The 17,316-nt window shown below is 44.7% G+C and overlaps 1 protein-coding gene across 1 annotated transcript in view; it reads right to left on the reverse strand.

Annotated features, from left to right (window-relative positions):
• LOC139265805 (anoctamin-7-like) overlaps nt 1–17,316 on the reverse strand; it is a 192,229-nt gene that overhangs the window by 126,351 nt on the left and 48,562 nt on the right. Inside the window, exon 5 of the mRNA XM_070883247.1 lies at nt 12,636–12,743. Coding sequence (XP_070739348.1) covers nt 12,636–12,743 — 108 coding nt within the window. The remainder of the gene's footprint in view (nt 1–12,635; nt 12,744–17,316) is intronic.

Raw genomic sequence — 17,316 nt, forward strand, 5'->3', positions numbered from 1 at the left:
AGAGCTGCGAGGCTACTCGGGAGAGAAAATTCCTGTGGTAGGTCGTATCACCGTACCGGTGAAATACAAGGATCAATTTCAGAACTTGCCTCTAATAGTAGTGAAAGGAGACAAGCCTGCCTTACTGGGAAGAAATTGGTGAGATCACTGAAGCTGGATTGGAGTGAGATTTTCCATTTGGAAACGAGATTTGCATCAACGGATGATGTTATCAAGCGGTATCCGAAGGTGTTCTGCGAAACAGGCAGTCCGATCCAAGGCTTCAACGCGAGTGTCAGGGTACAGAAGAACGCTAGATCGGTTTACTTCAAGCCACGTATGCACTCAAGGAGAAAGTTGAGCAAGAACTCAAAAGACTAGAGACTGAGAACATTATTTGTAAGATAGATCGATGTAATTGGGCTACACCATTGTTGTTGTACCTAAGTCCAACGGTAAGGTAAGATTATGTGGTGATTATAAAGTAACCGTAAACCAGGTTCCAGAGGGTAATGTTCCCAATACATTGCCGAATATAGAAGATTTGTTCACAACACTGATAGGTGGTCAGATCTTCTCAAAACTGGATCTTACAAATGCCTACTTACAGCTTGAACTAGATGAGGAGTCTATGTCATGTTTGACTATAAATACTCATCTAGGCCTATATCGATTTAATAGGCTACCATTTGGAGTGTCTTCCGCCCCTGCCATATTCCAAGGGGTGATGAAGCAGATTTTGCAAGGTATTGAAGGGGTAGTATGTAATTTGGATGACATACTAATTTCAGCACCAAATAGGCAAATTCATAATAACATATTGAATGAAGTCCTCAAACGGCTAAAGAAGCACAGAGTACGAGTGTCTGCTCGTAAGTGTGAGTTATTTCAAAACTCAGTGGAGTACTTAGGGTACAGAGTAGACAACGATGGATTACATCCAACCATGGGAAAGCTGGATGCAATCAGGAATGTCACTGAACTTTGCTCATTTTTGGGTCTTTTGAACTATTATGGGAAGTTCCTACCAAATTTTGCTACAGTATTACATCCACTGAATGACCTATTGAAAAAACAGGTCCATTGGAAGTGGTCAAAAGAATGCGATACAGCACTCAAGGAGTGTAAAAGCAAATTGGTAGAGAGCACCATGTTAGTTCACTATGACATATCGAAGGAGATTAAGCTAGCATGTGATGCCTCTCCAGATGGAGTTGGGGCAGTGATCTCTCATGTATTAAGTAGTGGGGAGGAGAGACCAATTGCTTTTGCTTCACGCACTCTCAGTGCCAGTGAGCGTAATTATGCGCAAATTGAAAGGGAAGCTTTGGCATTAACTTTTGGGGTCAAGAAGTTCCACAGATACTTGTATGGTCGTAAGTTTACCATCATTACGGACCATAAGCCCTGAACAGCAATCCTCCATCCAAAGTCCCCAGTTCCAACATTAGCTGCAGCCCGAATGCAGAGATGAGCTTTGATTTTGTCAGCATATACATATGATATTGAATACAGACGATCAGCTGATCACAGTAATGCTGATGCAATGTCTAGATTGCCTTCCCCATCACAAGTTACACCCGATAGGGAAGAAGTGTTTTATTTTTCATATATTGATGAACTGCCAGTCACAGCTGAAGAGATTGGTAGAGCAACCAAACGTGACCCAGTGATGTCAAAGGTGTATGATTATATTGCAAATGGATGGCCAAACCAGGTAACAGACAAGGATATTCATCCATTCTTCATTCGAAGGAATGAATTATCAGTCGATAAAGATTGTATCATGTGGGGTGCAAGAGTGGTTATACCAAATAAATTCAGGTCCAAATTATTAGGAGACCTCCATGACCAGCATTTGGGAGTGTGCTTGACCAAGAGTTTTGCACGCAGTTATTTATTGGTGGCTAGGTCTTGATAAAGATATAGAGTACATCGTGAGTCAGTATACGACATGTCAATCGGTAAACAAGCAACCACCACCAGTACCATTACAGCCATGGAAATGGCCTCCCAGGGTGTGGCAAAGGCTACATATTGATTTTGCTGAGTTAGAAGGACAACAATTGTTCATTGTGATTGATAGCTATTCGAAGTGGGTTGAGGTGTTCGCAATGTGGAAAATAATAACAAGTAAAACATTGGACATTTTACGAAGATTATTTTCTTCATTTGGCCTCCCAGAAGAAATTGTTTCGGATAATGGACCACAATTTCATTCCGAAGAATTTGCACAGTTCACGAGCAAAAACGGGGTGAAACATACCAAGGTTCCAACATACCATCCTGCTTCGAATGGTGCAGCAGAGCGCACTGTACGAATTATAAAACGTGCCCTCATAAAACAAATGTTAGATCCAAATCTAAAGAAACGACAGTTGTCATTGGATCACAAATTAGCTAATTTTTTAATTACATATCATAATATTCCTCATACAACTACTGGTAGAAACCAGCAGAGTTGTTTCTCAAACGACAGCCACAAACCAGATTCTCATTGTTCAAACCAAATTTGGCACAGTCCGTAGAAGAGACACAATTAAGACAGAAAGAGAATCATGATAAAGGTAGAGTAAAAGAGAGAAATGTGAAATTAAACCAGAAGGTGAGAGTGAAGAACCATCACCATAAATGGGTAAAGTGATTACCAGGAAGAGTGGTGAAGATATGTGGTCCTCGCACATATTTGGTAAAGATGTTTGATAATAGACAGGTTAGATTTGTTCATATTGATCATATTTTACCTTCAGACATGGAAGGAGTTGAAGATGGGAATGATTCAATTATTTCTGACTCATCAGATAGTTTTGATACACCATTAGCAAATCCTAAATCCAATGTACTGGAAATAAATCCAGAAGAGAATCAGAATGTAAGTCTGAGTCCGAGTCAAGAAAACAAAGAGCTTGAAGTTAGAGTAAGTTCAAATGAAAATCAAGGAAATTCCGTGGAGGAAAACGTTCTTCAGGATAAGCCTCGAATTTAGTTTAGATTCGACACCGTGTTTGGAAGGTTCTGTTCGAGAGTGAAGGTATCCTCTTTGAAACAGAAAACAAGTGGTAAAGTTAAATTTGTAAATATGGAAAAAAATAAGTCTATATCCTGTGTTATGTATGAAAATGAAAGTTATGTATTATGTTTGTTATAATAACTTCTTCATTAAGGAGGCAGAAGTGTAATGTTTGTAGCTCCATACTGTGGATGTGGACGTATTGTGTACTGCAACTAGAGAGTTAATAATAAATAGAACCAAGCATGTTCCGGAAGGTTCCGAGAGAGCTGCTTGCCATGTTAGAAGCTATGTGTGCTGTGCTCTGTGAATATATCACAGGAGGTGCTGCCGAAGAAGCCTTGGTGAGTTGCTGCAGGGCATCTTGTAGATGGTACACACTGCAGCCATGGTGCGCCGGTGGTGGAGGGAGTGAATGTTTAAGATGGTGGATGGGGTGCCAATCAAGTGGGCTGCTTTGTCCTGGATGGTGTCGAGCTTCTTGAGTGTTGTTGGAGCTGCGCTTTTCCAGGCAAGTGGAGAGTATTCCATCACACTCCTGACTTGTGCCTTGGAGATGGTGGAAAGACTTTGGGGAGTCAGGAGGTGAGACACTCGCCGCAGAATACCCAGACTCTGACCTGCTCTTGTAGCCAGAGTATTTATGTGGCTGATCCATAGAAACATAGAAACATAGAAACATGCTGCAGGAGTAGGTCGTTTGGCCCTTCGAGCCGACACCACCATTCGATAAGATCATGGCCAATCATTCCCTCAGTACCCCTTTCCTGCTTTCTCTCCATACTCCTTGATCCCTTTAGCCATAAGGGCCATATCTTGAATATATCCAATGAACTGGCATCAACAACTCTCTGTGGCAGGGAATTCCACAAGTTAACAACTCTCTGAGTGAAGAAGTTTCTCCTCATCTCAGTCCTAAATGGCCTACCCCTTATCCTAAGACTGTCCCCTGGCTCTGGACTTCCCCAACATCGGAAACAATCTTCCCGCATCTAACCTGTCCAGTCCGGTCAGAATCTTGAATGTTTCTATGAGATCCCCTCTCATCCTTCTAAACTCGAGTGTATAAAGGCCCAGTTGATCCAGTCCCTCCTCATATGTCAGCCCAGCCATCACGGGAATCAGTCTGGTGAACCTTCGCTGCACTCCCTCAATAGCAAGAATGTCCTTCCTCAGATTAGGAGTCCTAAACTGAACAAAATATTCCAGGTGAGGCCTCACCAAGGCCCTGTACAACTGCAGTAAGACCTCTCTGCTCCTATACTCAAAACCCCTAGCTATGAAGGCCAACATACCATTTTCCTTCTTCACCACCTGCTGTACCTGCATGCATACTTTCAATGACTGATGAACCATGACACCCAGGTCTCCCCTTTTCCTAGTCTGCTGCCATTCAGATAATATTCTGCCTTTGTCTTTTTGCTCCCAAAATGGATAACCTCACATTTATGCACATTATACTGCATCTGCCATGCATTTGCCCACTCGCCTAACTTGTCCAAGTCACCCTGCAGCCTCTTGGCGTCCTCGTCACAGCTCACAGCGCCACCTAGCTTAGTGTCATCTTGGAGATACTACATTTAATTCCTTCATCTAAATCATTAATGTACATAGTAAAGAGCTGGGGTCCCAGCACTGAGCCCTGCGGCACTCCACTAGTCACTGCCTGCCATTCTGAAAAGGACCCGTTTATCCCGACTCTTTGCTTCCTGTCTGCCAACCAGTTCTCTATCCATGTCAGTACATTACCCCCAATACCATGTGTTTTGATTTTGCACACCAATCTCTTGTGTGGGACCTTGTCAAAAGATTTTTGAATGTCCAAATACACCACATCCACTGGTTCTCCCTTGTCCACTGTACCAGTTACATCCTCAAAAAACTCCAGAAAATTTGTCAAGCATGATTTCCCTTTCATAAATCCATGCTGACTTGGACCGATCCTGTCACTGCTTTCCAAATGCGCTATTTCATCCTTAATAATTGATTCCAACATTTTCCCAACTACTGATATCAGACGAACCAGCCTATAATTACCCATTTTCTCTCTCCCTCCCTTTTTTAAAAGTGGTGTTACATTAGCTGCCCTCCAGTCCATAGGAACTGATCCCGAGTCGATAGACTGTTGGAAAATGATCACCAATGCATCCACTATTTCTCGGGCCACTTCCTTAAGTACTCTGGGATGCAGACTATCAGGCCCCGGGGATTTATCGGCCTTCAATCCCATCAATTTCCCTAACACAATTTCCTGCCTAATAAGGATATCCTTCAGTTCCTCCTTCTCATTAGACCTTCGGACCCCTAGTACATCGGGAAGGTTATTTGTGTCTTCCTTTGTGAAGACAGAACCAAAGTACTTGTTTAATTGGTCTGCCATTTCTTTGTTCCACATTATAAATTCACTTGAATCCGACTGCAAGGGACCTACATTTGTCTTCACTAATCTTTTTCTCTTCACATATTTATAGAAGCTTTTGCAGTCAGTTTTCATGTTCCCGGCAAGCTTCCTCTCGTAATCTATTTTCCCCCTCTTGATTAAACCCTTCGTCCTCCTCTGCTGAATTCTAAATTTCTCCCAGTCCTCAGGTTTGCTGCTTTTTCTGGCCAATTTATATGCCTCTTCCTTGGATTTAACACTATCCTTAATTTCCCTTCTTAGCCACAGTTGAGCCACCTTCCCCGTTTTATTTTTACTCCAGACAGGGATGTACAATTGCTGAAGTTCATTTATGTGATCTTTAAATGTTTGCCATTGCTTATCCACTGTCAACTCTTTAAGTATCATTTGCCAGTCTATTCTAGCCAATTCATGCCTTAAACCATCGAAGTTACCTTTCCTTAAGTTCAGGACCCTAGTTTCTGAATTAACTGTGTCACTCTCCATCTTAATAAAGAATTCTACCATATTATGGTCACTCTTCCCCAAGGGGCCTCGCACAACAAGATTCCTAATTAGTCCTTTGTCATTACACATCACCCAGTCTAGGATGGCCAGCTCTCTAGTTGGTTCCTCGACATATTGGTCAAGAAAACCACCCCTAATACACTCCAGGAAACCCTCCTCCACCACATTGCTACCAGTTTGGTTAGCCCAATCAATATGTAGATTAAAGTCGCCCATGATAACTGCTGTACCTTTATTGCACGCATCCCTTATTTCTTGTTTGATGCTGTCCCCAACCTCACTATGACTGTTTGGTGGTCTGTACACAACTCCCACTAGCGTTTTCTGCCCTTTGGTATTCCGCAGCTCCAACCATACCGATTCCACATCATCCAAGCTAATGTCCCTCCTTACTATTGCATTAATTTCCTCTTTTCTGTCTATCCTTTCTAAATGCTGAATACCACTGGATGTTGAGTTCCCAGCCTTGGTCACCCTGGAGCCATGTCTCCCTGATGCCAATTACATCATATCCGTTAACTGCTATCTGCGCAGTTAATTCGTCCACCTTATTCCGAATACTCCTTGCATTGAGGCACAGAGCCTTCAAGCTTGTCTTTTTAACACACTTTGCCCCTTTAGAATTTTGGTGTAATGTGGCCCTTTTTGTTTTTTGCCTTGGGTTTCTCTGCCCTCCAGTTTTACTATTCTCCTTTCTATCTTTTGCTTCTGCCTCCATTTTATTTCCCTCTGTCTCCCTGCATAGGTTCCCATCCCCCTGCCATATTAGTTTAACTCCTCCCCAACAGCACTAGCAAACACTCCCCCTACGATATTGGTTCCGGTCCTGCCTAGGTGCAGACCTTCCGATTTGTACTGGTCCCACCTCCCCCAGAACCGGTTCCAATGTCCGAGGAATTTGAATCCCTCCCTTTTGTACCACTCCTCAAGCCACATATTCATCTGAGCTATCCTGCGATTCCTACTCTGACTAGCACATGGCACTGGTTGCAATCCTGAGATTATTACTTTTGAAGTCCTACTTTTTAATTTCGCTTCTAGCTCCCTAAATTCGTCTCGTAGGACCTCATCCCGTTTTTTACCTATATCGTTGGTACCTATATGTACCACGACAACTGGCTGTTCACCCTCCCTTTTCAGAATGTCCTGCACCCGCTTCGAGACATCCTTGACCCTTGCACCAGGGAGGCAACATACCATCCTGGAGTCTTGGTTGTGGCCGCAGAAACGCCTATCTATTCCCCTTACAATCGAATCCCCTATCACTATCGCTCTCCCACTCTTTCTCCCGCCCTCCTGTGCAGCAGAGCCACCCACGGTGCTATGAACTTGGCTGCTGCTGCTCTCCCCTGATGAGTCATCCCCCTCAACAGTACCCAAAGCGGTGTATCTGTTTTGCAGGGGGATGACCGCAGAGGACCCCTGCACTATCTTCCTTCCACTGCTCTTCCTGTTGGTCACCCATTCCCTATCTGGCTATGTACCCTTTACCTGCGGTAAGACCAACTCGCTAAACGTGCTATTCACGTCATCTTCAGCATCGTGGATGCTCCAGAGTAAATCCACCCGCAGCTCCAGTGCCGCAATGCGGTTTGTCAGGTGCTGCAGGCGGATGCACTTCCCACATATGTAGTCGTCAGGGACACTGGAAGCGTCCCTGACTTCCCACATATTACAGGAGGAGCATAACACGTATCCGAGCTCTCCTGCCATGACTTAACCCCTAGATTAGCCAATTAAGTTTCTGGTCAATGGTGACCCCCAGGATGTTGCTGATGGGGGATTTGACGATGGTAATGCTGTTGAATGTCAAGGGGAGATGGTCATTGCCTGGCACTTGTGTTGGGTTGAATGGCCTGTTTCTGTGCTGTAAAATTCTATGATTACATCCGAGTGATGGCGGCACTGCCAGTGTACCAAGGTGGATTTATAATGTTATTTATAAATTGTGCTTAATTTAGACAGTTGTATTTCAATGGAACAACATTTTTTCAATCGATTCTCCATTTCAAGAACAACAACAATTTGTATTTATATAGCACCTTTAACGTAGTGAAACATCCCAAGGCACTTCACAGGAGTATTATGGAATAAAAATTTGACAAAATAAGTAAAAATTAGTGCAGGTGACCAAAAGCTTGGTCAAAGAGGTAGGTTTTAAGGAGCATCTTCAAAGAGGAAAGAGAGGTAGAGAAGCGGAGAGGTTTAGGCAGAGAGTTCCAGAGCTTGGGGCCCAGGCAGCTGAAGGCACGGCTACCAATGGCTGAGTGATTATAATCAAGGATGCTCAAGAGGGCAGAATTTGAGGAGCGTAGACCTCTCGGGGGGTTGTGGGGCTGGAGGAGATTACAGAGCTAGGGAGAGGCGAGGCTCCTCCAGTCAGTTATGTATGCATCACCTTACTTGGTGAAGTATGAACATCAGCAGATTCGTTGGGCCGAATGGTCTGTTTCTATGCTGTATATTCTATGTAACAATAACATAGAAAAATAGAAACATAGAAAATAGGTGCAGGAATAGGCCATTCGGCCCTTCGAGCCTGCACCACCATTCAATAAAATCATGGCTGATTATTCCTTCAGTACCCCTTTTCTGCTTTCTCTCCATACCCCTTGATCCCCTTAGCTGCAAGGGCCACATCTAACTCCCTCTTAAATCTATGCAATGAACTCGCATCAACAACTCTCTGCATAGGGAATTCCACAAGTTAACAACTCTCTGAGTGAAGAAGTTTCTCCTCATCTCAGTCCTAAATGGCCTACCCCTTATCCTAAGACTGTGTCCCCTGGTTCTGGACTTCCCCAACATCGGGAACAATCTACCCGCATCTAACCTGTCCAGTCCCGTCAGAATCTTGAATGTTTCTATGAGATCCCCTCTCATTCCTCTAAACTCCAATGTATAAAGCCCCAGTTGATCCAGTCTCTCCTCATATGTCAGTCCAGCCATCCCGGGAATCAGTCTGGTGAACCTTCGCTGCACTCCCTCAATAGCAAGAATGTCCTTCCTCAGATTAGGAGACCAAAACTGAACACAATATTACAGGTGAGGCCTCACCAAGGCCCTGTACAACTGCATTAAGACCTCCCTGCTTCTATACTCAAATCCCCTAGCTATGAAGGCCAACATACCATTTGCCTTTTTTACCGCCTGCTGTACCTGCATGCCAACTTTCAATGACCGATGAACCATGACACCCAGGTCTCGTTGCACCTCCCCTTTTTCTAATCTGCCACCATTCAGATAATATTCTGCCTTTGCGTTTTTGCCCCCAAAGTGGATAACCTCACATTTATCCACATTATACTGCATCTGCCATGTATTTGCCCACTCGCCTAACCTGTCCAAGTCACCCTGCAGCCTCTTAGCATCCTCCTCGCAGCTCACACCGCCACCCAGTTTCGTGTCACCTGCAACTTGGAGATATTACACTCAATTCCTTCATCCAAATCATTGATGTATATTGTAAAGAGCTGGGGTCCCAGCACTGAGCCCTGCGGCACCCCACTAGTCACTGCTGCCATTCTGAAAAGGACCCGTTTATCCCAACTCTCTGCTTCCTGTCTGCCAACCAGTTCTCTATCCACATCAGTACATTACCCCCAATGCCATGTGCTTTGATTTTGCACACCAATTTCTTGTGTGGGACCTTGTCAAAAGCCTTTTGAAAGTCCAAATACACCACATCCACTGGTTCTCCCTTGTCCACTCTATTAGTTACATCCTCAAAAAATTCCAGAAGATTTGTCAAGCATGATTTCCCTTTCATAAATCCATGCTGACTTGGACCGATCCTGTCACTGCTTTCCAAATGCGCTGCTATTTCATCCTTAATAATTGATTCCAACATTTTCCCCACCACTAATGTCAGGCTAACCGGTCTATAATTACCCACTTTCTCTCTCCCTCCCTTTTTAAAAAGTGGTATTACATTAACTACCTTCCAGTCCATAGGAACTGATCCAGAGTCAATAGACTGTTGGAAAATGATCACCAATGCATCCTTAAGTACTCTGGGATGCAGACTATCAGGCCCCGGGGATTTATCGGCCTTCAATTCCATCAATTTCCCTAACACAATTTCCCGCCTAATAAGGATATCCCTCAGTTCCTCCTTCTCACTAGACCCTCGGTCCCCTAGTAGTTCTGGAAGGTTATTTGTGTCTTCTTTTGTGAAGACAGAACCAAAGTATGTGTTCAATTGGTCTGCCATTTCTTTGTTCCTTATATAATGGAACATTGCACTCCATAATTGTGAGAGTTTGGGACCCAGAAGAGGCGCGGGCCCAGGGGCAGCACGGGCCAGCCCACACTGCGATATGTGTCCGCACTAGGTCCATGCAGCAGAGCTGGTCTCCAGTCGTTTTGGTTAATCCTTGCCACTGGACCAAGACCTCGCTCTGTCAAGCCTGTGTGGTGGCTGGTGTGCACCAGCCACCACACGTTAAAAAAATCTATGCACAGTTATCTTCCACGCTTCAACATGTAGTTCGGGACCTGGAATATTAGGTCCTTCATTGACACATCTGTGAACTTATCCCTCTTTGGCGGAAGCAAGTCATCCTCGATACGAGTGATCGCCCAAGAGAGCGAGCACTCCTTAAGGGCAGTTTACTAGGCCTTTCGTATGTGGGAATGCATTTCCAATTGAGCCCAGACAGAGGGGATCAAATCTTCCTTTTCTGGGCAACCAGGTTCTGAGGTGAAGTTAATTCATCCACAACGAGGAGTCACCCATAATTCACCCTAACCTGGCAGGGACTTAGCTGTGCCACTCTGAGGATTAGCGTGTCTGGCGATAATGTAGTGTATCTTGGAGCTGTATTTTTGAACACAATTAGCATGTCCCATAAATAATAATGATAGTGGTGGTTCACTGCGCTGGTTAGTGTGGTACTGATCCACACAGGCCAGGAAGACCCCAGCTTCGAATGCTGGTCTCTGGTCTATGCTAACTAAGCGAATCTCAGCTCAAGCAGTGGTGAAGCGCCACAATTGGCCTCAGCCTCAATGGGCTCGGGAGGGTAAACTCCGATTCTCTGGATCCATATGGAAGTTGGGTACGGGAAAGGACGGATACTAAGAGAACCGTATTCCAGCCTGTGTCACTGAGGAGGATTTTACTGGTTACTCCCCGCCCCCCCACCCCACTCCTCCCAATCCTAGACAGGAGCAGAACATCCAGCATCTCAGGGTAACCAGGATCTCCTGTCCCAGACTCAGGGACATCCCCCCCCATCGCAGGCCTGCTCCCTGAAAGGGCAGTAAGCCCGGGGAGGTCAGAGGCAGCTGCAGTTCCGGCCTGGGCGATTGGGACCTCCTGACTGCTGATCGGGCTCACCAGCTAGAAGACCCCAATTGGACTTCAAAGTCCGGGGGGTAGGGGCTAATGGCGCGGGATGGGAGGCAGGCTACGGCACCAGTGCACAAGTCTTCTGTTTGTAGAGGCACCGGAGGAACTGGAGTGCATCATCATCCCCGGCAACCAAATTTTAATTTGATTTATTTTAACATCCAAAGTTTAATTTGTTTAATGTGTCAGTTTTAGTGCCCCTTTAATAAGGGGCCACTTGTATTAATGTTTCTACCTAAAATAGTTGTAGAGCTGTTGAATTGCGAGTGGTTTTACCAGTCACGTGATGTTCACAAGACTCAATAAAACCCCAACCAGTTGGGTTCGGGGGATCCATGATGAGGCAGGTGGTTATGAGCCTGGTGGATGAACTGGTAGTGTGATTGTTAAACCTTTGCTAATAAACAAACTAGTTCTTAATAGCAACGTGTTGATATGAATTCTTAAGCAAAGACCCCATGAAGCAAATACGTTACATCTTCCAAACTGAACATGAGGCAGGAGCCTAGGGACCCCACGTCCACCAGATCCAAATATGTCACCTGGTCTGTGCCTACTGCAGGCTGAGTTCCATCCTCTACCAAACAAAGGGGGAGGCTTCTTTACGTAGAGGGTTGTGGCGATCTGGAACTCACTGCCTGGAAGAGTGGTGGATGCAGAAACCCTCATCACTTTTAAGAGATGGTTGGATGGACACTTAAAGTGCTGTAACCTGCGGGTTACGGACCCAGAGCTGGTAATTGGGATTTGACTGGATAACCTATTGTTGGCCGACGCAAATATAATGGAAAGTACTTCAGGGAATCGAATTTGGCCAGGGTGATCTCCTGGACTAGTTTAGATCGCCTGGATGGGTTGGAGAGGAATTTTCCCAGATTTTTTCCTCCCGAAATTGGCCTGTGTTTTTATCTGGTTTTTGCCTCTACCAGGAGATCACATGGCTCTGGTTGGGGTGGAGTGTAGAACGTTTCGGTGCAAGGGGTGTCGCAGTTGTGTGGGGCTGGGTGCTCTTTACCTTTCCGCCATTGTTCATAGATTTATATGTAACCTTCAGGTCTGCTGACCGAGAGCCATGCGGCTCTTTGTCGGCCGGCACGGACACGATGAGCCGAAATGGCCTCCTTCTGCACTGTAAATTTCTATGTTTCTATGTTTCTAAAGCTCCATTATAATGTTCAAGGGGCGGATCCCCAAAGACCCAGGTTTCTACCCCTTCAACGTAACCTTTGTGCCCTGGTAATTGAACCCTGGAGGGGGCAAGGGGTGGCAAAATCAGTCCTACTGTCTTCAGGAAGGAAAGGGAAGGGAATCCAGATGGAAAGTATTTAAAAAGTCAGCAGTCATAAACAGCGAGCCTTTCCACAGGCCCCGGATGATTCACCTACCTGCAGCGGGGCACGCAGACTCAAGTCCTCCGCATAATAGCACAGCACGTTCCATGGAGCATTCAGCAAGGTGTAATGAATCTTGTGTTTCTCATTCTGTGTCTCATGCTGTAGGGAGAGAAATCCAGACAATGACCAACTAATCTCCTCCAGCCCTCCAACCCTCCCAGATATCTGCGGGCCTCTCGAGCATTCCCAATTTTAATCGCTCGTGCCTTCAGCTGCAATGGCCATAAGCACTAGAATTCCCTCCCTAAACCTCTCTGTCTCTCTATCTCGCTCTCCTCCTTTAAGAAGTTCCTTAAAATCTACCTTTTTGACCAAGCTTTTGGTCAGTAGTCCGAATACCTCCTTATGTGGCTTGGTGTCAAATTTTGTTTGATAATCGCTCTTGTGAAGCGCCCTCGGATGTTTTATTATGTGAAAGGAGCTCTATAAATTGTCATATTATGGTCACTTTTCCCCAAAGGCCCCTCGATAGAGAATTCAAACAGGCTCATTTAGACAGACTGTGAAAATTCACAGACCCCCAAGTCAAGGCTGCTACATGCAGTTCGGCATGTTGCATTAACTCATCAATCAACTTGACATTTTCGGACCTTGGGTAGCGAGCCAATAAAACATTAAAAGACTTTCAATTGAGCTAATAAGGTCAAAGAAGGCGAGTTCTTTTCTGTAAATTGAACCCAGTATAAAATACAACCATTTTGACCATGTGTCTCAGTAAGAACAAAGACCTGGCTTGAAGCCAAGCAGTTTGTTGCTCTCTGCCAAGATTAAAAAGTTAAAACTACCATTGGAGTTCGTATTTCATTGGAAATTAAGAGATCTAACAATTTTGGCGCTGCGAGCAGGATCGCTGAGGAAAGAAACTGAATTTTGGACATCGGACCTACATATTGAGGTAAGGACTCCTCTTTTTAAAAAAAGTCCTCGGTCAAAAGTCTAAATTTGCCTCTCCTTCGACGCGATTCCGAAAGCCTCCGGTTTGCGAACCCTCCGGTTGGTAGTCGGCTCGAGGTCCCATAGACGTCTAAACTTCGGCGGTGTGTTAGTTAATTAATCACCGACCTATTGATCGCCTAGCAAGCCTACGACTCGAGACCCCAGTAAAGAACCCTAGTAAAGAAATGGCAGCAGGAGACAAGAACAAAGAATTGCCTACAACTGTTAAAGGTGGGCAGGCACCACCTGAAGTTTCGATAGATTTAATTCTCGAACAGTTGAAAGAATACATAGAGCAACAATTCAACTTATCTAAAACCTGTATTAAGATCGAACAAAAGTACGGAACCTCCAAAGGACAATGGTCCTTGGACGAGATTAAAAGGGTCTGGGGGAAAACGTCCCGTATGAAAAATAAAGAGCGAACTAGATGGTCCCTAGCGGTTATGGGCCAGATTCAAAACCGGAATGAAATTATAATGCGTTCCCAACATGATCGAGAACTGACCAGTACAAAGGATCAATTGCAAGCAGTTTGTGCACAGCTGCGACAGAAAAAGCTTGAACTTGAAAAGCTGGAAGCGGAAGGTAAAGATCTTAAAGGTGAAATTAAAGAATGGAAAAAATCATTAGGTCAAGAGACAGTAATAGGAAAAGGAAAATGTATTGGTCAATTCCCAGGGTACCCATGTTTGGCAAACCCGAAGACACGACCGAGGAATAGATACGGTTTCTGAATCCTCCGACAATACAGTGTCGGAGGATGGTGAAGAATTAGGGGTGCGCTTTGCCCCGTTTAAAAAAAGACGAGTTGTAGTCAAATCAGAAGAGACTGCGGATGAGGGCGGAACCAAAAAAACAAAGAGAAGGTTGTATGCAGAATACTTAGTTCATGATCCGGCAGATCCAGAGAAAATTGATAAATGGTCCAAAGAATTGCCCAATCCAAAGAAAGGGGGAGTAAAAACGTGGGACCAATTGGACCGCTTAAGAAATATATATCAACTTCATCCCTGGGACGGAGTGCAAATTTTGACCATAATGGTGCCAAAAACACAGGGAAGAAAATTGCACGACAAGGTAGATGAAGCTTTGGGGCAGAATGAGCAAGAATTAGACGCAGGATGGGAGGCGATTAAACACTGGCTGCAAGCCTTCAGTCCAGCTAAGACAGACTGGGGAAAAATTGCAGCCTGCCAACAGAAAGGAACAGAGGAGGTCCTGGAGTATGACGAGCGGTTTAGATGCACGTGGCTAGAACATTCGGGTATGAATAATATGGATGAGGAAATGGATGAACAAGGATTTGGACCCCTGAAAGCAGCTTTCGTGGCAGATCTAAAGCCAGAACTGTCCAAAATGCTTAAGGTAGTGTTACCGGACTGGGAAGGTAGAGGAACTACCTTTGCAGCATTGGTGGATCGATGTAACAAATTAGATCGGGATATGGGAGCTAAAGTCCGAGCTGTACAGGCTATGGGATGGAAATCCCAGGATTCCGATAAACAGTTATTAGGAAAATTACCCAGAAAATGTCATTATTGTGGGAAAGAAGGTCACTGGGCCAAGACGTGCAGGGCAAAACAGCAAGGTCGTGGCTGGGGAAGAGGACGCAGCCAGGGATACAATTCAGCCAACAAGCCAGGCTTGTCACAAGATAACGACCTCATAGAAGCATTTAAGCGACTGACAATACAACAACAGAAGGAGTTACTTGGGATAGCAAAAAACGATTAGAGCCCACCGTGGCCCCCCTCCTCGCACTAATACAACAGAGAGGAGATGGGATATATATAACTGTGAGGGTGGGCGATAAGGATGTGGACTGTCTTTTAGACACAGGGGCGGAATTAACATGCTTACCCCAACAATATGTAGACGATATCCTGCTAGCTTCAAACATGGAAGAACAGCATGAACAAGATTTACGAGCTTTGCTGGATCACCTTCGGCTGAAAGGACATAAAGCCAGCATCGACAAAGCACAAATCACCAAGAAGGAACACCATGGCCCCAGGCACTACCAATAGTGCTATGTAGCATTAGGGCAACCCCAAACAGAACTACAGGTCTAAGCCCATTTGAAATTATAACAGGAAGACCCATGTCGCTGCCAGGAACTATCGATTTACGGAAAGCTGATGTTCACTTAATGAGTGACACTTTGTTATCATACTGTCAGAACTTAACCAATGCTATTAGTTCTGTTTCCTGACAGGTATCGGCAGCTTGTGGTAATCCACCCGAAGGAGGACACGACATCATCCCGGGAGTCTGGGTGTATGTGAAAAAGTTGCATAAAGAACCTTTGGGTGCCAAGTGGGAGGGACCTTATCAAGTGTTATTGACCACCCAGGCAGCTGTTAAAATCCAAGGAAAGAAAGCCTGGATCCACACTTCACACGTTAAACGGGCACCCGTAACTGAAGCTGAAATCTAATAAGGACAATTACTTTTTGCGAAAATGTATAAATTTACTGTATTATTGATTGTAGGTATTATAGGCATAGGCCTACTTCTTACTAGCCGACCCTCTGCACCAAAGGGAAATAGTAGGGTAGCAAGGGAATTACATGTAAATACCTTTTTATATATGTCATACATTTATGCCAAACAAGGTAACATTTCTAGTTGTTGGGTGTGTACGCATATTCCTATTCACTCAAAGGGAGGGATTCCCTTGAGGCCAGTTCCCTTGAATATCTCGGAAATGGCTGAGTGGATAATTAATCAAAATAAAACAGGCAATGCGTTTCAGGATACGGAAAACTGGGCACGTAAATGGAAGTCAGCAGGTTACAATCTGACTACCTTTGAAGGGGGATACCAACCGTGCTACAATAATTCCAAACGGCCCCCATTTTTTGTTATCACTAATACAACGGGAATAGGAAGACCGGGGGAATCGGTCTGATTAGAAACATCAAAGGAGGCCAAAATATGGGGTATAGTAACTGCTCCCAGAATTATAATATCAAGGGAAATCAGGGATAGCATTAAAGCCAAGGAAGTGGCATACAAATTGGCCAGAAATAGCAGCGAACCCGGGGACTGGGAGAAATTTAGAACTCAGCAGAGGAGGACAAAGGGTTTGATTAGGGCAGGGAAAATGGAGTACGAGAAGAAACTTGCAGGGAACATTAAGACGGATTGCAAAAGTTTCTATAGATATGTAAAGAGAAAAAGGTTAGTAAAGACAAACGTAGGTTCCCTGCAGTCAGAATCAGGGGAAGTCATAACGGGGAACAAAGAAATGGCGGACCAATTGAACAAGTACTTTGGTTCGGTATTCACTGAGGAGGACACAAACAACCTTCCGGATATAAAAGGGGTCAGAGGGTCTAGTAAGGAGGAGGAACTGAGGGAAATCCTTATTAGTCGGGAAATTGTGTTGGGGAAATTGATGGGATTGAAGGCCGATAAATCCCCAGGGCCTGATGGACTGCATCTCAGAGTACTTAAGGAGGTGGCCTTGGAAATAGTGGATGCATTGACAGTCATTTTCCAACATTCCATTGACTCTGGATCAGTTCCTATGGAGTGGAGGGTAGCCAATGTAACCCCACTTTTTAAAAAAGGAGGGAGAGAGAAAACAGGGAATTACAGACCGGTCAGCCTGACATCGGTAGTGGGTAAAATGATGGAATCAATTATTAAGGATGTCATAGCAGTGCATTTGGAAAGAGGTAATATGATAGGTCCAAGTCAGCATGGATTTGTGAAAGGGAAATCATGC

The sequence above is a fragment of the Pristiophorus japonicus genome, chromosome 6 (assembly GCF_044704955.1).
Source record: "Pristiophorus japonicus isolate sPriJap1 chromosome 6, sPriJap1.hap1, whole genome shotgun sequence".
Taxonomy (NCBI): Eukaryota; Metazoa; Chordata; class Chondrichthyes; family Pristiophoridae; genus Pristiophorus; species Pristiophorus japonicus.